At 36.7% G+C, this 27,558-nt stretch overlaps 1 protein-coding gene and 1 long non-coding RNA gene across 10 annotated transcripts in view; both read right to left on the bottom strand.

The window, feature by feature from the left end:
- Window positions 1-27,049, bottom strand: part of LOC134750117 (optomotor-blind protein) — a 128,944-nt gene extending 101,895 nt beyond the window's left edge. For all 9 annotated transcript variants that reach the window (XR_010128544.1, XM_063685223.1, XM_063685224.1 and 6 more), the window contains exon 1: window positions 26,289-27,049. Coding sequence is in view for 8 of the 9 variants with exons in the window: in XM_063685223.1 (XP_063541293.1) it covers window positions 26,289-27,034 (746 nt within the window). In the remaining variant the exon portion in view is untranslated. The remainder of the gene's footprint in view (window positions 1-26,288) is intronic.
- The window catches only part of LOC134750164 (uncharacterized), a 289,739-nt gene that overhangs the window by 105,278 nt on the left and 156,903 nt on the right, over window positions 1-27,558 (bottom strand). The window lies entirely within an intron of this gene.

The following is a 27,558-nucleotide window of genomic DNA, read 5'->3' as shown; positions in this document are numbered from 1 at the left end:
CGTGGCAAAATGCCGAGACAACGCGAGGAAGATGATGATGGCATTCAACTTTTTTTCAAATTTTTTATTCAAATTTCAGGATCAATTATACAAACGAATATTCACGCGATTACATAAAGAATATCGACCAGGTTCGATTCCAGGTTATGTATGAGAGTTTAAAATAAGTTTGAATATCATTATTATTAAATCTAAAATCGACGCCATGGTTACTAAGAACAGATTTCGCTATCTCTCATAGTTTCTGACTTCTCCCTACTGACCCATTTGGATTGATCACCCTGTTAATGTCCCTAATGACGGATAACAGGAATGCATCATCACATAGTAATTGGCCACTTCTAACAAATCAGAAAGAAACAAGCCAATTGAAGCCTTATTGTTAACAGTGGCCAATTAATAAATAAACTCTATTTTATGTTGGATTATAAGTATAGTAAATTGCGCAAATTCAGATCGTAGAATTGTACTCCATCAAACTAATTTTCACTCTCTAATATCTGAACGAAGCTTAGGACCAAAACCTTATAAGCCCTAAAAAGCCTAGTTCCTAGTAACAAACAAAAACCAGTTCTAAGTAAGTCGCGAGCCAAAAATAAAAAGCAAATGGCGGTCTATGCCACGACGAAATGCGGAGAATGCCACGTGGGCTCACCCCACGAATTCGGCCGACTGCGACTCCTGTTTTATTTTGGATGTCTACCATTTGTTATACATAATACATGTAGGGTCCCTATCTCGAGATCGCGACCGCCTGAGAATTCGGGACGGCGCCACCGAAACCGGGATACAGGATGATGCGCGCTGGATTTTTTAAATGTTTTATCATCTGGAATAAAGGGGTGGGGTGGGCAGTGGGCCTTGATCTTTTTTGGCTCAGATACCTTTAAGTTTAAGTACTTTGGATCTAATTTGTTACAGAAACGTTTAGATAGGTAGAAGAAGAGTTTTTGCCAAAGTTCTAGCTAAAACTGATTAGTGTGGTAAGTTAAGGGGTGAAAAAGGATATGGTATATGAAGAGCGAAATAAAAAGATGAATATATACGTCTCTAAGAACAAGTTCAGGAACAAATCAAATTATTTTATTAAATATTTTTATTTGTTTTTTTTAAGTAGTCACACTACTATATATAAATTAAAAACTTCATTGACATTCAAAGTTTTTAATATAGTAAGTCTCTAGTTAAGTTAAATACTCTGTGAATAAATACCTCGTGTATCTACAATATCTTTGGCTATAAAAGAAATATTAATTCCCAGATATGTTTTATGTTTTTCATGTTCATACAACTTACACTCTTCTAAAGATACCTTGCAAAGCTCTTAGTTACAGTCTGCGCGCAAGTTTCGACATCATTATTGAGTAGAAATAGTTACAACTTGGAAGCGAACTGTCACACGAGAAACAAAATTGCGAAGTCTAAGCTCGCACTAAAAATAATAGATTTCCGAACTCATTGAGTAGGAGAAAAAGCTAAACTAATAAAGACGTAATAAAGGAACAAATTTTGCTCAATATTATAAAACCGATTTTGTAACAAGTAAGTCAAGTAACACATAGTTTGCAAGTCTCATTTTTTGTATAAGAAGAAACAAAATATTTCGTTACTCTTATGCAAAAATGTCTTTTAGTGTATATTTATTATGTTCATACAATTTACGCAATGCAAAGGTCTTACTATTAGTCTGCGCGCAAGCTTTAAGTAGGGATGGTTACTTAAATGCCCACTGTCAAACTTTAAACAAAATTGCGAAGTCTAAACCCACCCTGTATTCGGCAGATATAGAAGATCGAACCGGCCTCGAAGAATGCGTCGCGACATGAACTTATGAGTTACAGCCTCCGTTTTTTGTCCGCGATGGCTGGCGATTCGGAAAATTGACCTTTAAGCATAAAAAACTTGTCTCATTTGAAGGGCTATAATGTAAATGGGCTTGATTTTTAACTAATTGAGTTGGTGTGCGGGTTTGGGGTAGCTAATTATTATGTGTCGTAGAGTGACGTATCTAAAGTAAAGGGGTTTTCAAAAAAAGTGACAAGTTTTGGGTTATTTCGAGTTTCGACTCAGAATCGCGAGTACTAATATTGATTGAAACAAAGAAAATACTGTCCACAGTTTATCATAAAAGTTTTGGGTGTCAGTTTTGTGGCGGTCATATACCTACCTAAGTCTGTGATTTTTGGACACTTTTTCCTTTTTAAATCGAGTCCTCGCGATTCTGAGTAGAAATAACCCAAAAATTGATGATTTTTCGAATAAAAGCAAAAGGTACACTTTAACTTAAAATGCTCATAAATCTGTTTAATATATGGATGTATGAAGAGGAAAACCAGGAAGTTTCAATCAACGGGAGTTAAATCATCATTAAAAATTCAATTGTAATTGAGCTATCAAATCAATAGTAGGAATAATTGAGTGTTACATTGATTATTTAAATATGATTCAACACCTCGGCAAGTCTCCCGGACTCACCCTATATGTGCCTGTGGATGTGTGGATATAATAATTGTTAGAGCAACTAAGAAAACTACTTTCGTCAAAATGCGTGAGACGGTCGCGCGACTCGCGCGTCGCTCAGTTCAAGGTTCAAAACAATACATAAAGAAACAATATTACATTAATAAAGCTTTTAATAACAGCATGTCCGACTCAAATAAATAATTCAAAATCGCGTGTGGTTAAACGATGCAAATAAAAGTGATCGACGACGTACTCTTTATTGACATCTTACTAATTTATGTTTTTTGAAAAGCAATTTTAAGTTTTAGTTAGTAAAGTCTCATTTCCTATAAAACGCAAAGATAAAATACGAGGTTGGTACAGTAACCGGATTGTTAATGGTGAGCGCTGATCAATTTTCTTAAAGACTATTTGACTATTGATATTATAATTTTGACAACAAATTCATTTTTAAATTAAATGTTGCGTAAGAGAATAGATAGGTATGTTATATTTTTAATAACAAAAGCTTAACGTTACGTAGGAGCTTAATAGGACTAAGCAATATTTTTACCAAATAACGTATAAAATCTAAGGGCAGGTCAAATTTTGGATAACTTTATTAGGATAAAATAGGATATTTGGTGTATATTTTTAAATATTTCTAGGTGTCATCTTATAGCACGTGTACTAAAAAAAAACTCGAAAGAATAGCAACACTAAGATATTCTCACGGCCGTAACCCGGGCGTTGATGAGCAATCCATCTCCGAAACCACTCAGTATGCAGCCCCCAAATCACACCAGACGCGATAAATCCACTATTAACACAAAAAACTAATTTAAATCATTCTATTTGCGTCCTGTCACGAGAAGTGAGCCTTGAGACATCATTCTGCTAATTTGGTTAACCCCGGTTCCGTTTCAAGAAATTCGTCCAGTGCGTTCCTCGTATGGAATCATGGCAAACAGTCCGGAATACTAATTTTCTGTGAGAAAAACCCAGAAAAAACGTAATAGTGTGCGTGTCACGCGTTTCGGCGCTCTATGAGGTAAGATAAAGAGAATTAGCATGTCATTTGTTTAGTAGGTTAGGTGTGTCAGGTGTGTGTGTGAATTAGATCATTCATTGGTTTTAACCGACTTTGAAAGGTTCTAAATTAGATTTTGTTTTCAAAGTTCACAACTAGGATCCTAACCCCAGAATGGTCCACCTGTCACGCGTGAATTATATCACTATCTATGATATTTTTATTTTTGTCCATTATAAATGTAAAAACATTTATTTAGGGCCTATTTTAGATTTAAGCTAGTTATTAATTTCGTTTACGTAGTACCACTGTATATATCTTGTATCTATGAACTTAGAATTTGAAGTTATTTTTCATATAACCTAATCAATTAATCATAGTACCTAGAAGGTACCTACTACCTATGAAAAAAATTATACCAATCAAAAATAAATTTTTACAAAGGTGTAAGAGTAATTTTTTACAAACAAAACTTTTAAGAAGTTAAAGGCTAAGCTTATTTTTGCATGATAATTGTACATATCAAAAAGGGGTGCAACTATCCCACTTTTACCCTAGATACAATATTAACATTACTTTGGCCAGCACCCAATTGTGGGCTCTGAAAAGTCTCAACTCTGTAACTAACTATCATAAGATAATAAAAATACGAAATAAATTTTGTTACGAAGATGACTTCTAGAATTACAAGCTGAGAAATCTTAGTTACGAATCATTCCTACGCTTTTCCATAAGTAATGTTAATATCCAGAGAGGAAAATGAGGAACGTAATTATATGAAAAGGCGGTTTCGGGGCGGTCGTCCACTTTCGTCTTAATATTAATATTTTATTTACAACAGGAAACGCTAGAGCTCGATCCAACAATTCTCGAGTCGCATGTTCTGTCAAGAACGATCCTATCTCACTTTCGTAGGATGCGGAATATTGGCAAATAATTGACGAAGGAATAATAAATTATTCCTTTTGAAATGAATAATTTATGGGGACAATTCTGCGGTCGAAATAGAAGATCTTGTTATTTAAATGACATTTAATAAATATGGTGACGATGGATTTGAAGGGAAAACGCTGCGGTCGAATGCTGTTAGTAGAAAACTACCTTGTTCCAATGGAATGTGTATAACAGGGTGGCTAAAAAAGTGCATACCCGTTGCCAGGGAGGTTTTAGGATTATACTGAGCAACTTTTACTATGGGACCAACTCCGAAATCGCGAAATTTTTTTTTACCCTCCCATACAAAATGGACCAGCCAAAATGTATGAATCAGCCAAAAAATTTTTTCGGAATTTCGGGGTTGCTCCCATAGTAAAAGTTGCTCAGTATAATCCCATAACCTCCCTGGCAACGGGTATGCACTTATTTAGCCACCCTGTTATACACATCCCATTGGAACAAGGTAGTTTTCTATTAACAGCATTCGACCGCAGCGTTTTCCCTTCAAATCCATGTATATGTAAGAACTTAATTTGAAGTTCTTTTTTTTATCTACTTGCTTATGTCCGCGTAGAATGATGACGTATGATAAAAACTACCATATAGGTATCATTCCCCGGGCCTCATACTGTCTCCAAACCAAATTTCATCTAAATCGGTTCAGCGGTTTAAGCGTGAAGAGGTACCTAATCTAACAGACAGACAGTGTTACTTTCGCATTTATAATATTAGTATAGGGATTTGTGATTCAGATGTATCTTATGGAATCAGCAATCATAATAGAGACAAACATACAGCTCATAAATACTTTTCCTAATTCTTTAACTATTACGAATGTGTAGGCGAAATAACTTTAACCCCTCTGGAAGAGATCCCTTGTTGGCATAAGTTTCCAAAATAAATATTCCCTTAATTTCCTATAAAAATCTCGTGAAAGTTACGAGATTTTTCCAACATTTTGGAAACTTATCGCAAATTGCACTCTGTATTGCCAAATAAGATCGTCAGAGCTGCTTAGATGGCCTACCGCCAACCACGAACGAAGTTTTGCCTCTCTGTCGCATAGGTCGCACTTGTAAATTCGTACGTAAGTGCGACAGAGAGGGAGAACTTCGTTCGTGGTTTGCGGTAGGCCCTCCGTCCGTATTCGGATTCCCGTCACGATCTTACAGCTCTTCAATCGACGCCTCATATATCCAATGTTTGGACAACGTAATCGCTGTCAGTACGCGCCGGGAATATTTCATTTTGGTAAACGGTCAATAACATTATGACTAATAATATATAATAGAAAGTATAAATAAAATGCTGTAGAAAAAAGTGCAGGTTTAAAGTTACTATTAAGTTTATAATTATTTCAAAATACTCCTCAAGCTATTTGCACAATGTCCGGTCCTAAACACCTCTGACATTGTTATCTAACAATTTTACGCGTAAATCTTTTAATAACCTGTCATTAAACCAGGTTTTTCTAGAAGTCTAGGCAAAAACTAGGTCTCGTCTGCAGTCTAGGCACGTCCTCGGGAGCCTGAGGTGCCGTGCAAATGTTTTCATAAACTTAATTATACTTTTTACTGGAACCAGAAGAGTTGGAAGTATCGGAGAAAAAAACTTGGTTCAATTAAGAAGTCCCCGGCAAGCAAGCTTGGCCGAATTTCACCTTCCCATACAAACGGCGTTTCGTTCTCATTTTAAAACTACGGGTTGAATTGTAATGAAACTTTGCACATACAATGACATGAGGTATATCTAGGTCGGTAATTAGTTTATATAACTCTAGTATATTAAACAAACGAAATAAAGCAAAAACAAGTATTGTATGAAAAACTTAAATTCGCTGTATTTTTTTACTATTGTATCTGAAGCTATATAAACTAATTACAGACCTAGATATACCTTATCCTATTGTAAGTACAAAGTTTCAGAGCAATGTACTAGTCGTTTGTAAATGAGAGCGCAACTAAGTTTGTATCGAGCACCGAGCTTGCCGGGGACTCTTAAGTACTTACCCTTTAAATATATCTAACCTTTATTTTTGAACACATATTTTATAATGAGTAGGCCCTAATGAACACGGTTTTATGTTTTATTATCTCTACAAATATTATAAATTTGAAAGTAACTTGTCTGTCTGTTAAAAGACCGAACCGATTTTGGCGAAGTTTGGTAGGTACAGAGATAGTTTGAGGCCCAGGAAAGTCAATCATCGTCATCATTCCACGCAGAAAAAGACGCGGGTAGAAGCTAGTTCCTTATTACGATTCAGTACGCAATGTATCATATCGGTGCACTTCTTTGCCAAGCCAAACATCGCACTAGGCACTGACGTAGGTATAATTGCTTAAGAAAAAGAGACAGGTCTCAATAGGTAGCAAATCATTTTGGACGAAACTTACTTACTTACTCCTCTGGCGCAGCGACCCAAAGTGTGTCTTGGCCTCCAACTCGATTGCTCGCCACTGATCCCCGTCCTGAGCAGTTTCTCGCCAATCTTGAACCTGGAGATCGCGCAGATCAGAGATCAGATTTGGACGAAAACTGTAGAAATTTATCTCTATTTGAAAAAGTATTAGGTGAAAGTGCTTGTTGTTTCACCGGTACTATTGATGCTGACTGTGCATACTTAAAACCAAATATCTGTGTTGTTTCTTTGACAAATTAAAATAAACCAAACACGTATTTATTTTTCCGACTCTTATGTAATACACATTCCACAGGGGGAGGCCTATTATTATTTTTTCTAACATTGGATTGGGAGGGGGCCAAAACCTGGCAAAAATTGTCTTACGTAATGAATGAATGGCACCAAAACAAAATAAACACATTTGCAACTTGGAATAAGACGTGGCCGCTGGCATATTAATATTTCTCTCGTAAACCCACAGTCGTAAAGTTTTTCTCACATAATTTCAATAGTGATAAACGTAAAAAGCAGCAGTAAAACAAAATCCATACAAACATTCCGAATGATGAACTCAACTATAACTCAAACTTATCTTACTCTTGCATAAATAGTTAAAATTTTAGTACTTTTTAAGTGGACATTATCTAAGTGATTACTGGATACAAGGATTCCTTCTCGGTGCATGAAAGGAGCTTTGAAAGTGACCTTAAGGTTAGGAAGATAAGTTATAAATTATTATAGATAAATTATTAGGTCGAGATAAATTATGTGAAGCAGGTCACGGGTGGCGCTTGTTTTTTTTTATGTCAAGTCACATTATGAAGATGATTTATTGTAAGATTTTCTAAGTGTTTGTTATTAAATATGTATCATGTACGTTGAATATGTACTATGTAAAAAATACAAATTAGGTAATTCACAAGTACCTAACAGGATTTGTTAAGTATTTATGTAGGTCGGTAGCGACTTACATTACATGTGTTTATTATATTCAGTTACCTTGAAAATTGTTTTTGTATTGGACAAAATCGGTGTCTTTAAAATGCAATTAATTTCATTTAATTATTGAAAGAAAATCTCATATCTAAAAGTAAATTAATAACTTTGCAACGTGTCTTAACAAATATTGATATCAACTTCAAAATCAACTTTCAATTATTTATCTTTGAATTGTGATTACCATTCGAGCGCGCTTGACACCTAAAGGCGTATTCAGAATTTTACAAATCCTACATTGATTTGATATTTCCTACGAGTCCCTATTGCACAAATACTTATACGAATACGGGCGAGATAAATAATATGAAATCAAGATCGCATTTTATAAATCTGAATACACCTGCTTAGTTCGTTCGGTCTCTTGACTCTTAATGCCGAATTCGGTCACCCCAAAAGTCAAGTTTGAGTACCCTCGGCGCCCTCTGGTAAGTGGGCACAAATTTTCGATTTCTTCATTTTGTGGACTTCTTTAACTCGCTAACGGATTTTGGAACGTTTTCAAACGATCTAGACTCGAGATGTGGTACCCACAATTCACTTTGTGATTGGCTATCGCGTTATGTGATGCAATGTTAGGGCAAATAAATAGTTAAGGTAGGTAAACGTGTGTTAGTTAAGGCACAGAATAAATAATAGTACTTAGGTACAGAAGATTCACTCTCTAACAAAACTAGTCTTTTACGACAGATATGACCGCTACTAGGTGGCGCAAGCGCGAACATCAGGCGTCTGTTCCGTAGCGGTGCGCGGCAACTACTATGGCTAGACACCAAAATTGGTGTGGGCCGCATGTACTTGTAGTGACGCGACGAAATCGCGGAGTGAGCCACGCCTGTCCGAGCACTCGTCACTGGCCTAGCACATCTCAGTTACACAGTTAGCACAACTTACGACATTTTAGCAATAGAGGTGACGGAAGATCCTTTGTACAGTCAAATTATTTAATTTCCTACCCATTTTGTACTTTGTCACAGTGATAATAGTATGAGGTCTCTAGCGACTTTCATATTGATTGTCACTGTGACAAGGTACGAAATGGGTCGGAAACTAAATTATTTGACTGTATATTTTAGCATGTCGTGTACTTAAGGTTGCAATACGCCAGCATTTCCACTGACATGACTGGATTTCGGTCTATTGTCAGAATTGTGGGAGAATTTGGCGATTGCAGGGTTTTTAGAAACCTTAAAGGGGCCCACTGATTATCAGCCCGCCGGACGATATCCGCCTGTTAGTTAAAACAAAAATTTGGCAGTTCCGAACAACTGACAGGCCGATATCGTCCGGCGGACTGGTAATCAGTGGGCTCCTTAACTAACCACTAGAAGTTAGCTAAAAGCTTGGAGTTTGACAGAGGAAAGGAAAGGCTATGTTGTAACAACAGCATAAGATGGTGTGTTAAGGGGCTAGTAACCCACGAAAGGTTATGGAATAAGTGATCTAACCTTTTGGACGCCAATGACACCGCACCGTAGGTCCAACGCCAAAGACGGATTAATCCGTCACGGACCACAGAGCAACATAAACCTACGTGCATGTGAATAAAGATCAATTTCAGTTTTGATACTTCGGTGACGTGGCGTCCAAGTGACAGTTTTGTGTTTGAAACTGCGTCTAAAACGTTAATGGGCGCTTTTATACTTTATCGTGGTACCTATTGGTAACGGTAAATCGTAAACGAATGCTGGTAGAGAATGCCTTTAGGCATTAAGTCCGCCATGTATACATTTTTCTTTGTAGTTAAATAAACATAGAAGAGCTAAATAATTCAACCTGCTTGTCGCAGTAATTAAGGAGGTCGTAAACGGCGTCAATCTCGGAGTGAAATATGGCGGCTTGAGAACTTGGATTTACTCGTACTAAAAAATATGGATACGGTAACTACAATCTACTTTAAGTACTAATATGAAGTATATTAAAACGAGTGACACTCATATTTTTAACTCAAAGATTGCTCGACATGTTTCGCTGCATAACGAGTAGCTTCAACTGAATCACGCATTGGCAGACTGACGCTGTCCACGTCGCCCCGTCTCCCTTCGAGGGTCCTCGCAATATACACAGTGAAACCTGGATAATTGTTATTAGGTATACAAGTTTCCCATTTATCCAGGTGTCAATTAACCAGGTTTCACTGTAATATGTTTGTGTCTTGTCTGGCACGGAAGTTTTGTTATTAATGTTTTGTAGTACCTACCTTATGTTTATTTTAAAGGTCCAGAGAGGTACATAATTTTTAGGAAAGGCATTCTTTTTTATTGATGCATGGATGACTTAAGCATGTTTCAGACGGCAAACAACCACAGTTTCTGCAACATGACCTTGGTAGAAAAACAGTGGTTTTAAGCCATGTAGCAAGTGGTTGAAACCAAATTCTGCATGACCTTTAAACGCCCTTGGTAGACAGGCGTGCGCTGCCAACCAATGGCAGAAGCAATGGTTTAAAATCGTCTAGCCGCTTGTTGTAAACCATTCGCTTCTACCAAGGTCATGTTCAAGTTTCTTAACTTCCTCCAATGCCACATCCACACTACATGGTGGATAGACTGATTCGATTTATATATGCCTTTAGGTAATAAGTCTGCCTGTCAATTTTACGTTCGCAATGTCACCGAACCTTGAAGGTTAAATGAATTGACAGCATGCATCAAAGTCATTGCTGAACTGACAAATGTATTGTCATTGATAATAGTCAGTAACATGAGATCATCAAATGCATGTAAACTTATGTTAAAATTTACGTTTTGTTAGGTTTATACTTGGACGGTTTTATTTATTGATTTAAACACTTGAAGGCATTTTTACACTAATAGGAAGGAATACCTATTATTTTTTGGTCTATTCCACCTGTATTTGCACATACATTTGCACCTAGGATACTCTACATAAAATACCCTGGCTACTAGCACTGTTGATGATGGAGTACCTAACAAAATACTTCATCTACTATTTTTTATCTATATAATTTCGAAAAAAAAGGGTAACAGCTTTTCTATCATGGAAAATAGGAATAAGTATATTTTTATAAAATTTGTATAATATTCTGATCTTTAAAATCTTTTATCAATAAAGAAATACACAAAATGCATAGACAATATATACAATAAAAAAATAAAAAAAATAAAAATAAAATTCATTTATTTCAAGCTGCAAGGCTCATAATCAGTTTTTACACATGTCATAAAAATAATAAAAACAAATATAAAATTAAAATTGAAATTGAAATCGAAAAATTGGTACCTATTAATAAAACAATAAAATACATCCACCAAAAGTACAACAAAATGCCACCGAAAATACCTACATTTTCGGTTAGTTTACACTTGTAACGAGGGAGCCAATCAATAAGACGCGGGTCGAATACATGATGCGGAGACGTAATTCGGTTACTTTTTGTATCCCTTTTTATTTGTACGCCACAGTACAGCAGAGAAGCGTAAGGATGTATCATTTCAAAAGCATGTTAGTCTATACTGTCTTATAATTTTGCACGACAGTGCAACTGCGTGGTAACAATACTAACAATATAAGTGCATGTGATTAAGATGTCTGAGATATTTAATACGTTTTTGGACGTGGAGTTTGTAATTTTGCGCGAGAAAGGTTTTAAAACAACAAGCAGCATATTTTTTTATCGATAAGTATTATATAGACACGTTAAAAAGTTATGAGTATTGTGGAGTTGTATTACAAAAGATTTAACTAAAATGTCTGGACGCCTTACTGGAGACGAAGTACAGAAAGACCTCAGCGAACTCGGCGCCGTCGACTGGACAGAAACGGCTTTGGACAGAGTAATAGCATGGCGGTTTTTGGTGTCGGAGGCCAAGATCCACTTCGGGTCGTCGCGCCACAGCAGTAAGTAAGTAAGTTTACTAAAATGTGTTACCATACAAGTGAAGCTCTTATTTTACAACGACATTCTGAAATAACACGAAACTTGACATGGACATTGAAGTAAAGGGGCCCACTGACTATCAGTCCGCCGGACGATACCGGCCTGTCAGTTAGAACAAAAAATTGACAGTTCCGAACAACTGACAGGCCGATATCGTCCGGCGGCGGACTGATAGTCGGTGGGCCCCTTAACATACACCTATGTCTGATAATTACTAGTTTTCGTTGCCGAAAATTGTAATACAAAGAAATTAGAGAGGGTAGAAGTTTTCCATACAAAAATGTGACGTTCAACGACGAAAGGTACTTATGGCGGTCGGCGCTTAAGTCGCATAGTACCCCAATAGTATTGGGGCGCCGCTATTAATGGCGTAAGCGCCGACCGCCATAAGTATTTTATTTATTAAGTACAACCACATCGTATGTATTACATATGTTGCACCTTTCGTCGTGGGACGTCACAAATAGTAGATGACATTTTAATAATATTACTGCCGAAATGTTTGTTTTTATTTTAGACGTCTATTCTAACAATAGAGATATGCATTTCAAAAGGCAAACCCATATCGCAAATTAATTCAAAGGTATCCTATTTACATCAAAGGGTCATCAAAATATCGCAAATTGCCACGGATCCACACTATGTAATTAAAGACTACGTAGGCAACCCTAATTGGCCGCCCCTGGAATTAGGGGTTCAAATGCCAAATCTTAAACTGTTAGTGTAATGAAATTTAACGGGTTTTCGTTAAATTATTATTAGATAGGGACTGGGAACCGCAACCTATAAATTCAATTGAAAAACGGGATATTTACCATGCAAATAAAGACATGGCATATATCTCGTTTTAATCAAGGGTAATAAATGCCATGAAAATAAGTTTTCGGAAAATATATTTTATTTCTGGTTCAAGCTTTTATCGCTGTCTGTACTTTTCTTTCCACGGGCAACTAATACTCATGGAGATAATTCTAACAAGCCCAAACACAATTAGTTGTCGTTGTTTTATCACAGAGTTCCCATGGTAATGGTCTCCTGTCTCCATCATCAGATCAGATCCATGTCATCATAATATTGCATTGTCATCCGATTTACATAATATGTATGCAAAATTTCAGCACAATCGGAAATCGGGAAGTGGGTCACATAAATTTTGCTTCCAAGATTTGACCCACAATAACATACTAACAGGTCAAGGTAAATAAAAACTTGTAAAAATTACTTGAAAACTAGACTATATGTTTTGCAAAACCTTAAAAAATTTAAGTTGGCTTGTAAGAAAAAAAACATAGAAAAATATAACATTTGCAACTTTCGCGGATTGGACATGTGTTAAGTATATTAAGGGCCTGTTTCACAATGTCCAAGTAAAGTATTGGATAGCTAATTAACAAATAAATTAACTGCCAGATAAAATTTCCTACAAAACAAGCACTTTATCCAGCAGATAGCTTTATTAGATTAGCTTAGATTAGCTTATTGCAAGGATGACTTTATTCGTCAGATAAGTGGCAAGTAGCTTATTCAGGACTTTACTTGGACATTGTGAAACAGGCCCTAAAACATGTTTAGGTATATATTCCTGGCTCCTCTAGTTATGATGTCAATGATGACATTACGTTTAATGTTCACGATGAGTGATGACATAGCGTTCAGGACATATAAAAGCCAGGTCCTGAGCAATCTTACCATAATTTTATGTATATCTGTCACGCTATCTGACAATTCCCACCTGACACACAAATAACTCGGTTCTTCACAACTTTTTCTATCCGCACTAACACTATAATGCTCATGTTCGTATAATTCTCCCATAAAATAGCTAATCGCAATTTTAATTGACATAATTATTGACCTTTTAGCGCGGGCGCGAAGTTTTCTTAAGGTACCGTTTAGGTTCAGACTGCACCAGCGTTACTGGTGCAGTATTGCGGCGCGACATTGCTGCCGCAAATGTAAACATTCGTTGTCATTTATTTTGACATTCGCAGTAGCAATAAAGTCAGCAGTTCAGCACTTAGGTATTTCGCGCTTCAATATTGCAGCAGTAATGCAGTCGTTTACATTTACATATATTACATTTGAAGTTTATTGCAGTAATGCAGTAGTGCCTGACTCCTGCATGATGTTGAAGTGCGAAATTGCTGCTGCAAATGTCAAAGTCAATGTTGCTGCCCAGATTATTCACATATTCAGCAGCAATGCAGTTGGCAGCAATATCGCGCTACAATATTGCAGCAAAAACTCTGGTGCAGTCTGAATCCGAACGACACCTTTTTAGGGTTCCGTACCCAAAGGGTAATAACGGGACCCTATTACTAAGACTCCGCTGTCTGTCTGTCCGTCTGTCACCAGGCTGTATCTTATGAACCATGATAGCTAGACAGTTGAAATTTTCACAGATAATGTATTTCTGTTGCCGCTATAACAACAAATATTAAAAACAGAATAAAATAAATATTTAAGTGGGGGTTCCCATACAACAAACGTGATTTTTTTGCCGTTATTTACGTAATGGTACGGAACCTTTCGTGCGCGAGTCCGACTCGCACTTGGCCGGTTTTTGACCTTTCAGGTTCGCGGTCAGTACGCGGTTCTTATGGCTGCGCCGAAGCATGCATATTCATCGTTCAAAGAATCAGCTATGTTACTAATTGCGAGTTTTTTTGCTTCCCGCTAACGCCTGTGGATGGCAGACTACATTCTAGAGGCATTAAAGTGGCAAAATTGTAAGTATAGTTATAAATTGTAATACTTAATAACGGGCCAAGTGTATGTTGGAAGCATAACAGACCATGTTGCGGATGCCGATTTTTAAAGGCTCACATCCGCGGATGCGGATGCGGATGTCGAGATTAGGCACATAAAGAACGTCAAATATTACACTTTAGTAATTTTTATTAAAAAATGGAAACTTAGTATTTGAACAAGAATATAGGTGCCCCACAATCGCATTACTATAATAAAGTCCAAAAAAAACAAACTTTTCACTTCTTGTCGCTGTCCGTCAGCTTTTAAATTAGCTAGCACTTTTGCCGTCGCTAAGACGTTCCTGTTCCACATCTGCATCCGCATCGATTTTATGAGGATGCGGATGTTGAAAATAATGCGGAAGTTTCGCGGTTGCGGATGCGGATGCGAATATTCGCAACATCAATGTCATGGACGGTTCTGGCTACTGAGCGCTATCTGTTTTTGACTGCTGGTATTAAATAGGTATGCTCTCTGCTTTACTGATCGAGTCAGCAAGTGCATACTGTTGTTATAGAATAGCCGCAAGTGATGTTGTACGGAATTATCCCGCTGACGGATTCGGCCACACTGACCTTTTTTCTTGCAGCAAATTTCCTAAATTCTCAGTCCTAATAAGTAGCAGTTTTAATTAATAAACTTGAGGTGTCGAAAGGCTTCTGAAAAAATCAGTTGTTTAATTTATAATTCAAACACAGTTACTTCAAACTTTTCCCGATAAAAAACCTCAACATCAAAGCGCATCAAAAGCAACCCTCGCGAACGGACAATAAAACACCTCCCGCCAAAATTCTTTTTTTTTTTCTTTTTAAACATTTGACAGCGGCGCCTGGAAGCGTTGCGATATTCGCAAACGCTCTACTTACCTATTCTCCTTGACTACCACGGGACGGCGTTTACGAAGCGAGCTACATACATTTACTATTGACTTTGGCTTTTTAGAGCGCCATTTTGCGTTTCTTTTGAAATTTTGGACGCTCGAGTTTATTATTAAATGTTTTTCAAGTTTCAAATAATTATTTAAAAAATTCTACAATACTGATAGACTAGAATATTTTTTCATTTAACTAATTGTTTTAATACCTACTGGCGGAGCGACCACAGAACTGGATTTCCACCGGCTTACTTATTGTTGAGCACTTTTCCATAAAGTTTTATATATTTTTGAGGCGCCGTAGTAAAGCCTGTTTATGCAGAAATTCAGAAACGAATAAGATAGGAAAAACCGGACAAGTGCGAGTCGGACTCGCCCACCGAGGGTTCCGTACTTTTTAGTAGTTGTTGTTATAGCGGCAACAGAAATACATCGTCTATGAAAATTTCAACTGTCTAGCTATCACGGTTCATGAGATACAGCCTGGTGACAGACAGACGGACAGTGGAGTCTTAGTAATAGGGTTCCCTTTTTGACCCTTTGGGTACGGAACCCTAAAAAGATAAAGAAACTACTAAATAAACTAGGGCCGGATGCGCAGCAATTTAAACTGTTATGAAGAGAACATTATGACTTAAGGTCTAAATATTAGGCCCTTTAGCCGGGTAAATATAAATTCCACAAAAAAATAGTACTTAATTATCTACAACAGAAACGAATTACAAACAGCCAATTAATCCTTAAGTAGTACGGAACCTTAAGCAGCAAATCACTCAACAAGTGTTACTTATTAGTATTGCCTTCATGTCAGTCAGCAGTTAGAACAATCGAAAAGGTGGCAAGTAATACTGATTTATAGGCTTCGCGTGTCCAAACCGTATATCAAGCGGAATACAAGTTATTGAAAGTTACATTACAGCAAAAACGACATACCAGAGTTGTGTACATGTCAGAGTGAGAAGTGATTGAGCCAAATGGAGCTACCAGAATATTCTAGTATTTCTAGTTAAACCAAGAAAAGTCGGCAGAGATTTTGACAGCACACGCAGTGACAGTGTTATTTATACGTCATAATTTCATAGAAGTATAACGTTTAAAATAACACCTGCACTGCCTGCGTGTGCTGTCAAAATCTTTGCAGACTTTTCTTGGTTTAACTCTAGTGGATTTTGGCGCGGTCAACTTTGAATTTGGAAACGTAGGTTTCGATTGGAGTAATGCTCATATTGCAAAGCCATGACGTAATTATTTTTCTAAAACATTTATCTAAGCTAATTTTATGACCTTATTAGATTTTAAAAAGTTTTAAATGGTCGATTTTGATATTTTTGACACGTTTACCTTTGAATTTGGGGTTTTAATCCCTTTAAGACTTTAAATACTATTAGTTTAGGGAAAATATTATGAAACCGGAAAACAAAACAATATGGCTAAATATTTGACCTACATATTTTAACAGAAGTAACGACATATCTTAATTATGCATATTTATCAATTATCAAGTATTTGTCGTCATAAAAAGGTACATAGGTAGAATTTGAAACAATTTTAACCAAAATTCATATTTTCAGAAAAATCAAAATCAAAAATAATTTTATGTTCTTTAGTTGATTGTTTTTTCGTGGGTATCTATCTATATCTAGTAAATATAGCGTATAACTGGCGCAATCTGAATGCGAATATGACTTTTAGGTTTAACTACTAATAGGCAAGTGTGAATTGGACAACCTACAAACTGCTGTGGGAAATGCGATAGTACAAGCGGTTACCCTAAAGACGGTGAGTCCATTAGTCCGGCCTAGGCTAGCCATTAACTTTAATTTGTCGGCCATCTTGAGGGCGGGGCGACACGTCATATGTAAACAATCTGCGATCGAGGTTTTGTTACATTTTAGCTGATATTCAAAATCGAACTCCTACGTTTTCCCTGAAGTGATTTATTTTTATTTTGTGTGTGTTTAAATTTACCAAAACACATACAACACGCACAATTTAGACGCCAAAAATTCGTACGCTTGAGTTTTACAGAGACGTAGCTTAATGCAGATTTTGCACACCATACTCGTAGTTTTAAACCTTTATACTTTTTTTTCTTTAATCTGGGGGCACGGTAGTGCCCCCGCCAAGTCGAGCAAAACAAAGAGGCACGGCCGTACCATCCTTTTCTCGAAGCCACTCAGGCCATTTTCAACTTCCTGTAATTTTGTGATAGCTAAAGCTAGAACCCTGAATTTTCAGTGACGTATAGAGCATAATATGATTACGATATATTCTCAATAACATGTAATTACGATATATTCTCAGTCATTATATGTGTGTATTAAAAAAATAAAGGTATCTAATATTGTTACGGTTTTAACACCCCCTGGCACTGACTAAAATAACCGACTTGGTTTCACATTACATCTCAAAACTTTTTTGTAGTAGAAGAACTACGTTGCGAGACTTGCATCTTTTTACATGTAATGTTTTTGATGGGATACAATATTACGTTCACCACTTATTTTAGCAGAAAGATTTCCGCCACCAATCATCGACTGCCAATAGTGCCACTTCATTGGCAATTATTGATGAATTTGCAGCAAGCTGGCATGCGGACCAGCAATTAATTAGTTCCATAGACAACAGACGGGCATTTCACGCGCGGACACTCGTTACGCATCCGAGAGTTAGCATATGCATTGCTGTTGCGTGTTCGGTAATTGAGGTTGGTGGCAAAGAGATATAACTCCGTAATAGATGGACACAGTCTAAGGAAAAAACGTGCCTCGAAAATCACGAAAATTTGATTCTCGATCAGATGGCGCCACTACCTTTGGCCTACTTTCGTATAGAGGGCGTTGACGGTTTAGTTTGTTATTTATAATTGTAACACATATCCGTTAAAGAACATGGGTCAAAATCACATAAAAATAATTAATGCAAATAAAAAAATCATTTATTCATATTTAAATACATTTTAACGTATTTTTATAAATCTTAATTTTTAGTTTTAAAGTATGTCGATAGATGGCAGTGAATTTACAGTGGTTACAAAATTTACTATGACAGTACCGCTCACGTACCGCTCTATCTTAAATATTCTCTTTGTTGGCGGCAATGTATGGTAGTGGATCGCGGCCACCACCACTCTCAGCATATATCCTTAGCTACTGCTTTGGAGGCCATGCAGCATCCGCTTGCCTACTTTTTTCTCTCATGTTGTATCCCTCATGGTCCTCTAGTAAGACCATGGGCACGCATGGCATCCCTCGCTACGTCCAGCCAGCACTGCTAGGTTCACACGGCGTTAATTTTTCCCGTATACCGTATACGGGAATTACGGGATTTTATCGAATACCGTAGTGACAGCAAAATTTGTAAGGAAACGTTCAAAGTCGTTCACACGTCTATGCGGGAAGGCGGTCTAGTTGTGTGAACGATTTTGAACGTTTCTATATGTCATGTGATGTCATGTGTCATATGTCATGTCAAGTGGAAAAATTAAATCATAGTTAATAATACCTATTCGTCACTGTGAAAAAGCTTTATCACAACTTCAACGAGGTAATTGATAAAAAGTAAACAATATAATAAAATATTATCTACGTATGCTATTATTGCTACCAACTTTATCTTTATCTGCTTAAAAATATTGAACAAACATCTTTTTCAGTTGACAATGAAAATAATAAAAATCACATAGGGAAGTAGTTTGTGTCAAAAATTATTACAAATTAAAATATAATAGCAATTTTATCGTTTTTACTCACACAATGAGTTTGCCATGCAATACTTGCACTTAACACGTATGCTTAACAAGTTTACAGAGATAATAAAATATGACATTGATGCATCAAAGCGGTTTGTTTACAGAGGACCTACCGGGAAACGCGAATCCGAAATTTCGCTATCTGCCTCTTAATCGCTCGAATATGCAAGAGTAACAGAGATGTTAGGTAATGAAATTTCGATTTGTTTCGCGATAGAACCTCAGATTGTGCCTGCCCCCTACGCAGAGTTTCGCGTAATATTCCCTATTAGAATTGCAAGAATCTCCCTACAATGACCGCCTACTAGGTGGGCCTATTATATAAAAAAAAACCTATAAAACCTACTTGTATTTATTTACAGCACTATAACGATCAAATCGTGTGTTAGTAATGTCGGTAACGACCAGAAGCATTACCGCAGCTAACTGAAACACTTACAGCCATGATAAATAATGACTATAATGATTCTAAACTGAAATGGATATCATACACTAAAGAAAAAATTACCAAGTCCACCGGTGGCCGAGGCGGGAATCGAACCCGCGTCTTCAGCTTACGCGGCTAACTAGACCACCCGGCCACGGCTGCTGTAACTTTTAACAGTAACTGCACTTTCCCTTCAGGGCCCATTAATTTTTTCCAGCCTGTATATGAAAGGTTAAATTCGATTTAGAAAAAGCTTGAAACAACAAAAATATCGGTAAACTGGGGTTACGTACTATTAGTTATTCTGTGGTTACGTTGAATCGCGGGGAAACTTTGATCATCGATTTTTAAACTGTAAATAATTGGTTTCTGGACGCTTTTGTCATGTACCTATTTCTGTTAAGGTTTCCAACCATAGGTATCATAAAATTCAAAAAATCTAATTCCTATTTCCCATAAAAAATAATATAAATAAAAAATTAATGTTGTGACTTAAATAATGTCTAACATAGGTAATTACATACGTGCAAAAATATTGAAATTCTAAAAACCAAAGTGTCTTATACCTATTTATTTCGCAATATAAAACTAGTATTTTTTTTTTGTGAAGCATGCACTTGTTCATACTGGTATGAAGACTTAGTTTTCTGAAATTGTTTTTAAATAGGTACTATGGTAGATATTTGGTTTCGCACTTAAACTATCGTGAGACATATTTCAAAATATTTATCAGTACGGTTTTTACTCACTATTATTTTTAGTCGCTCCACTATTACTAAGACTTCGCTGTCCGTCTGTCTGTCCGTCTGTCTGTCTGTCACCATGCTGTATCTCATGAACCGAGATAGCTATATAGACAGTTGAAATTTTCACAGGTGATGTATTTCTGTTGCCGCTATAACAACAAATACTAAAAAGTACGGAACCCTCGGTGCGCGAGTCCGACTCGCACTTGGCCGGTTTTTGTATTTAATTTTACCATCAGTGCGTGCTTTACAAACAAAAATTCCGAAAACTTATTGTAAGCGAGGCACGAATGCCAAAATAGAACAGAACATTCGTAGGTTACATGTTACATAAAGCTTGCGTGATAAAATGCTCTCGTTATGTGTTAATGAGACATAATTAACAGTGATAAGCCCTGGGCTATGTCGTATGACGTGCTGAATAAACACTGTTACAGATATAAACGCGGATAAGCTGTCACAAAACTATATTTCATAAATGTTGGGCAAAGATAGATATAACTCCGTAATAGATGGATACAGTCTAAGGAAAAAACGTGCCCCGAAAATCACGAAAATTTGATTCTCGATCAGATGGCGCCACTACCTTTGGCCTACTCTCGTATAGAGGCCGTTGACGGTATCGTTTGTTATTTAACAATTTTAACGCATATCAATGAAAGAACATGGGTCAAAATCATATAAAAATAATTAATGCAAATAAAAAGAATCATTTATCCATATTTCAATACATTTTATCGTATTTTTATAAATCTTCATTTTTAGTTTTAAAGTGTGTCGATAGATGGCAGTGAATTTTTACTGTGGTTACAAAATTTACTATGACATTCATATGCCTTTCGATCGTCGGCGTCTAGTCAACTCTATGGCCGCTGCTCGACGCAACGTTGGCGCAACTGCGCATCGTCACCATTTTCGCCGACGCTCAAAAGACGCTAGTGTGGGGTGGCCCTTATAGGGTAGACCCAAGCGAATCGGATCATGATAAATGTGAAACGTGAGTGAAATGTCTTTAAAAAACCCTAGAGGTCGGGTCAAAAACTAAGTAATTAAGTCCGACTCACGCTAGACTGCACGTTTCTGATAGGTTCTCCTGTCATTTATAGGTAAAGAACTATTTTGTGTATTTTTTTCAAAATTTTAGACCCAGTACTTTTGGAGGTAAAGGGGGGAATGGTAATTTTTTGGCTATTTTCTTAAATAACTTCTAAACTATTTATTTTAAAATTACAAAAAAATATATATATTTGATTCTAACAAAGAGCTCTTTCATTTGATATGTAGCACGATTTAGTTTGAAAATCTTGTTTTTTTAATTTTCTCATTTACCCCTCAAAAGTGGCCCCCATGTTTAAATTCATCTGTTTACATTACATGTCCGTCTTTGGGTCCCAAACTTACATATATGTATATCAAATTTCAACTTAATTAGTCCAGTAGTTTCGGAGAAAATAGTCTGTGACAGACTGACAGACGCACGAGTGATCCTATAAGCCATAAGGGTTCCGTTTTTTTCTTTTGAGGTACGGAACCCTAAAAATAATAACCAGATAAAGCTTATTATTTATATATGTAGCCTACTTAAACGATTTAGGTACGATTAAATACTATAATAATTTCTTTGAAAAATAAAACTGGTATAACTTGACCTGAACGATTTTCATAATTAACCACTCTACATGTAGTACATATTTAACGCATTATAATTTTCAATAATATAACCCAAGTACATGCAAATTGATCAGATTTTACCTCAAGCTCAATAACTAGTAATTTAAGATAAATACTAAATAGATACCCACATATATTATAATTGATGTAATGTCTTAATCACGTTGTAAGTAAATAGGTAAGAATTATACAGAGGTTGATTTATATAACATAGGGTAAACCGAGGCTAATCGAACCACAGGGCAAAGAAAATAAGAAAGATAAGAAGAAGAAAGATCTAACTTTGCACCGTCTTGAAAATAGCAAAGTGAGGGAGTGTCAATATAAAGTCATATTTTCATAGAAATTTACAATAATTTGCCATTGAAAAGGTCATGCCGAGTAAGCTTGGTGCAACTCTACACTGCAATGCCATCAGCCTATCATAGATAATATTTTAAATATCGGCAGACTTTTTAGTTTGAGCTGATTCGCCCCGGAACTCGTTTTGCCTCATGTTGTGTAAATTTTACTCTATTTGAAAATATCAACCAAGAAAAATATTCTTGTATAAATTTTAGGTGCCTACCTACTTTACGAGTTTACGTAAAATGAAACTATGACTATAATTTAGATCTATCAATATACAATAATCTTAGAACAATATTCCTGTAAAACAATGTAATTTTCTAAGTAGTAGGTATCTCTATGTATATTCCGAAATTGGCTCTCGTATCCGTTTTATTTTCCTGGAAACTCGAGTTTCTATTTTCATAACAACACAATTAATGAAGCATAACCACTGCAAATAAAATTAATTACATCTACATAGGATTTAGGATTCCGTACCCAAAGGGTAAATACGGGACCCTATTACTAAGACTCCGCTGTCCGTCTGTCTGTCACCAGGCTGTATCTCATGAAATGCTAGACAGTTGAAATTTTCACAGATGATGTATTTCTGTTGCCGCTATAACAAAAAATACTAAAAAGTAAGGAACCCTCGGTGCGCGAGTCCGACTCGCACTTGGTCGGTTTTTTTTAAGGTTGTACACTATTTTTTTATTTGGAAGTGTTATTTGAACTCTGAAATCACGAGGTCTCCGATCCTAATAGGAGAAAAAAAGTGTTTCAAGATTTTTATTTTCATTCCGTTTTTTTCATAGTCTTTGTATGACTGTAACGGAATGGAAGGATTGAAAAATGTATAGAATTTTTTGGACACTATTATTTCTTCTAATATGATCGGAAGATATCGTGATTCAGAGTAGAATAAGAATGAAATTTCATTAAAAAAATAAGTTACATAAAATGGCTCACCAATTTTAATTCAAAACTCATTGGGTACTAATTTCGTCCTCACAGTGCGATGGGCCTAAAAAATCACATCATGTTGCGCGAACCTTCATTTTCGAACCAAATTGAATTTTACTCGGTAGCACGATTGATAAATTGTAGGTTACCGACTCTTGGCATGCTGCTCCCCGTATTATTTATATCATAATAATAACCGCTTGTAACTGATAATACATCAAATAAAGTTTCCAATTGATTTTGCTAGTTTTATATTGCAAAACAAGTAAGTATTGCAAACTTAGTAACAGGTAAGTAAAGTTGTTAGACAATTATAGACAAAAAATATAAAAATATGTGGCCAACGATTTTTTTTGTTGGTTTTCCGTGGTAGGGAAATTCGAGTAGGTACTTATATCATATTGTACGATATTATACTACCTATTAATCTATTGACGTGAAGTTTAAGGTGTTTTTTTTAATAGCTTTCTTATTTGGGTACAAACCTATGAGAAAATATAAAATTTTATTAGGTAAGTACCTATCTATTTATTGATGACAACATGATAATAAAGACTTATAAAAAGCTTTAAAAACTAATTTCTAAGCTTTACCTCTCTTCTAAAATGTAAGAGTGATAGAGAGGCAGATACCGAACTTTCGATTTTTGCGGTAGATCCTTAGTATAAATCATTATTATCAGCACAGTTTACTCAATTCTAAAAAATACCTAATTCAAATTCATTCAAATTTCACCGAATCACAATAATTGAAAGTCAAGTGTTACCCTTTGCATTGAAACTGTCAACTAAATATCATTTTCGAGGAAAATTCGTCGCAAACCCTTTTATTTTCTTTCTCACAAACTTTTTCTTTTTATAACACCGCTCTTTCATCTCCGATACCCTCTATGGCATCGGCACGCCTGAAGTGTTTATACTCAAAATATCTACGTATCTATATGATTCTGATTATTATTAACAACGACGGGACTTAATCGCGTAAAATTTTAAATCGTAATAATGAGTAAAAATCGTGAAAGTTTAAATAAGTGTTATATGATTCTGCATATAACTTTTTTGTTGTGGTAAAATTTTCTAATAACGTTTAAGATTCTATCGTACCTAGTTACTGATCGGTTTCTGTATGTAAGTGTCCATTTCGATTTTTGTCTAGTATATAGAAGTACAAATTCAATTCGAGTTTTGAACTCTTATAGAAGTTCCAAGTTACATAAATGTCGGGTTTTTATTTCTCTCTCGTTAAAAATTTTGTACATATACCCACGCCCTGGCGTACCACATAAATGACATAATATTAATAATAATATTGCCTTATGTACCTACACGTTACTATTAGGTACCTACTAACCACTAAAATCTCTATATAGGAAACTGACAAAATAGGTTACCATCAAAAGTATATTATAAAGAAAATAAAATACGTAGATTTTCCGTAATAAAAATACTTGAACATTTTAATAAATATTGACTCGGCAACGCGAAGTAATATTCTCGTTACCCAACTTTACGAGCATGCGTGAGGCCTCTTCGTTTGCTTTAGTAATATTGACAAACAGATGTGTAAAATATACGAAAGTTTTTTTTTTAACAGCGTAAAAGATTAAACTGTGAGAATACTGGTAAATTATACTGGTAGATTTTATTTAAAGCTTCATAAAAATCTAAGTATAAAAAACAGGAATCATGGAAATATTTTTTCCATGACTTAAGATAAAGGAGCGTATTAAAGCGTCAATTACTACTTAGAAACGTACAATATTATTGTTAAATAATATATGCAATTTATTTAAAGCACAAACTAACCTAACAACAACAAATTCATTCAACACAAAACTGGTTTTAATTCCTTAGCTTCAATTTTCATCACTAGTTTCAATTTATCCATTAGACCTTGATTAGATAGGTATTCAGCGTAAAATAATACTTTAAGTATACTATACCCGATTGAAAAAAATACTAAAAATGTTTGTCTAAGAGCAATGCATTTGTTTTGAAATGAAAAAAAATCTCCAAACAAACCAAGTAAATTTCAATCAATTTACCACCACTAGACTGTTTTCTATATAAAAAAATATTTAGCGCAAAATTCTCAGCATCCGAAACGAAGCCATTTCTAAATTCAGAGAATAATTAATGCGAGAGCACGTCCCGTCGGTGCAGTGTTTTGGCGAAAAAAAGCGCCTACTCTATGCATCTGTCAACACGAACGCCGCCCTGCACTTCATTCGGCGTGCACAACTAAGGTTAGGTTATGTTGGATATCTTATTTGTTTAACATGTTTTCGTCTTAATTGATTGTTAATTTTTCAAAATAATAGAAGAGGCATGTAAGTCATTAGTTTTTAATATGCTCGATTACTGGAAATCGGTGAAAATTGCGTTGCAAGTTTTGAAAATTACTATCATTAAAAAGTTGCCTATGAATAGTGACTGAAATAAAAATAATTGTACCCATTGTTCAAGCTTGTACTGCACAAAGATTAAACAAATAAGTACTTAAATGTTTCTGTTAGTAGGTAGGGTCAAGTAATTTTAAAATTTGATTGTAATGAAATTGAAATTAAGAAAGCGTATATTCCATACAACCATAGGGAACAGCCAGGATAGGTAAATAGTTGTTTAATTTAAAATTATTCAAAGTATCAACATAAACAATTGTATCTGATAAGTGATAAGTTTGAATTTGTTTTAATTGAAAAACAATAATTAGTTCAGTAAATAACTAACAATTGTAAACAGCCGCCACTTGTTTTTGTATATCTGATTCTTACTCAAACGCAAAAGTTAGTATAAGTTGGTATAAGTTATAGTTAAGTAGGTAAATGTTTCTTATCAGTTTCAAAGTAGTTCCGCCAGTTTGTAGGTAAACAAATCCGCGCTCTCGGCTAGTAACCGATGAAAACAAAACTTTTTGATTGCCTAGCCTAAGCCACTCGCTACTTACCCTACCTCTTCGATACACGTGTTACGCTTTGACGGTTTCATTTGCAATATCACACACATCACTATTACACGTTAAAGGCACGATCACAACGAGCAACGGGGACGCGACGGCCGTACTGACCTGCCACTCTTGGTGATCACCATCTCGGTGCCCAGCTTGTGGAACTTCTCCCAGAGGTCCTTGCCCTCGAGCGTCACCTTCGGGTCGTCGACGACTCCGTCGTCGTCCGGCGGCAGAGGCGCGTAAGGCGGAGGAGGCGGTTTCAGCAACGGGCAGGGCGCGGACAGCGCGGCGGCCAGGGCTGCCGGCAGATACGGCGGCGGCGGCAGCGCGCCTGCCGTCAGCAGCGCCGATACCGAGAAGTCGCTCGGTCGCGGCACCAGCAGTGGGTGGAACGCGACGGCGTCACGCCGCTCAGTGCCCTCGAAGCGCATGCCCGCGCCGCCCGGGACCCACGGCGCGCGCTCCAGCGGTCCCGTCGGCTCCAGCGGTCGCGGCCGCTCATGCAACGTCCATAACCGGCCGGCGGCTCGCTCGTCACTCGCTCTCGTGGCGACACCCGCTCGCGCGGCAGGCGTCAAACGACTGGCCGCCGGCGGCGCCGGCTCCGACACCCCTCCGCGCGCCCGCCCAATGGCGCGCCGAGCGGCTCCCCGCGCGCAGCAGGCGGGGCCGCGGCGCCACGAGCGTTGTTTTTTCGTCGCGGGCGAGGTGTCCGCCGCCGCCACACCTCGCGCGCCGACCGGCAAGGACGGCGGCGGCGGGCGCCCCGCGCCGCTAATCTCGTTAATACGCGGGGGCGACACCACACTACACTCGCCACCGCCGCCGTCTCCTTCTAATTGGACACGTTTCCGTTCGTTCATCAATTGAACTCGTTACTCGCTGTATCTTTTGTGCGTCTAGTGCTAGCCCCTGCCGCGGGCTCGGCCTGAGCAAACAGCTCGGTGTCTTTGTGGCGGACCACAATCACGCTTATCAAAACAACAAGCAATTACCTGATACGTAATTCAATTGTGATATTTTCCCTTATGATAAGGAATTAAGAATGTATGTTAGTACGTACTTTTTTGCCAAGTTAGGTATTATAAGACCTCACTTCCTTTTCGTGTAAATTCATTTATCTAAGTGTAAGTTTCTAAGTTGATTTTGTAAGTTTCAGTTGATTTGCCATTTGGTTTATGAAAAAATGAAAATAAAATGGATAGCTACTTCGTCAATTATTTTCTCGTTTGTAGACCTATATTGTGCCTACTTATATTTAAAGTTTATTAAACTTTTAACTAATTTATTTCAAACATACTTATAATAAAACGGCCGATAGGTACCTATAAAACGTACTTACATTATCACGGAGTTACGGACGAAGAAGGAAAATTTGTTATGTATA

This window comes from Cydia strobilella, chromosome 19 (genome assembly GCF_947568885.1).
Source record: "Cydia strobilella chromosome 19, ilCydStro3.1, whole genome shotgun sequence".
NCBI lineage: Eukaryota > Metazoa > Arthropoda > Insecta > Lepidoptera > Tortricidae > Cydia > Cydia strobilella.
The sequence above is the reverse complement of the archived record's forward strand: the minus strand, read 5'-3'. Positions and strand labels throughout refer to the sequence as shown.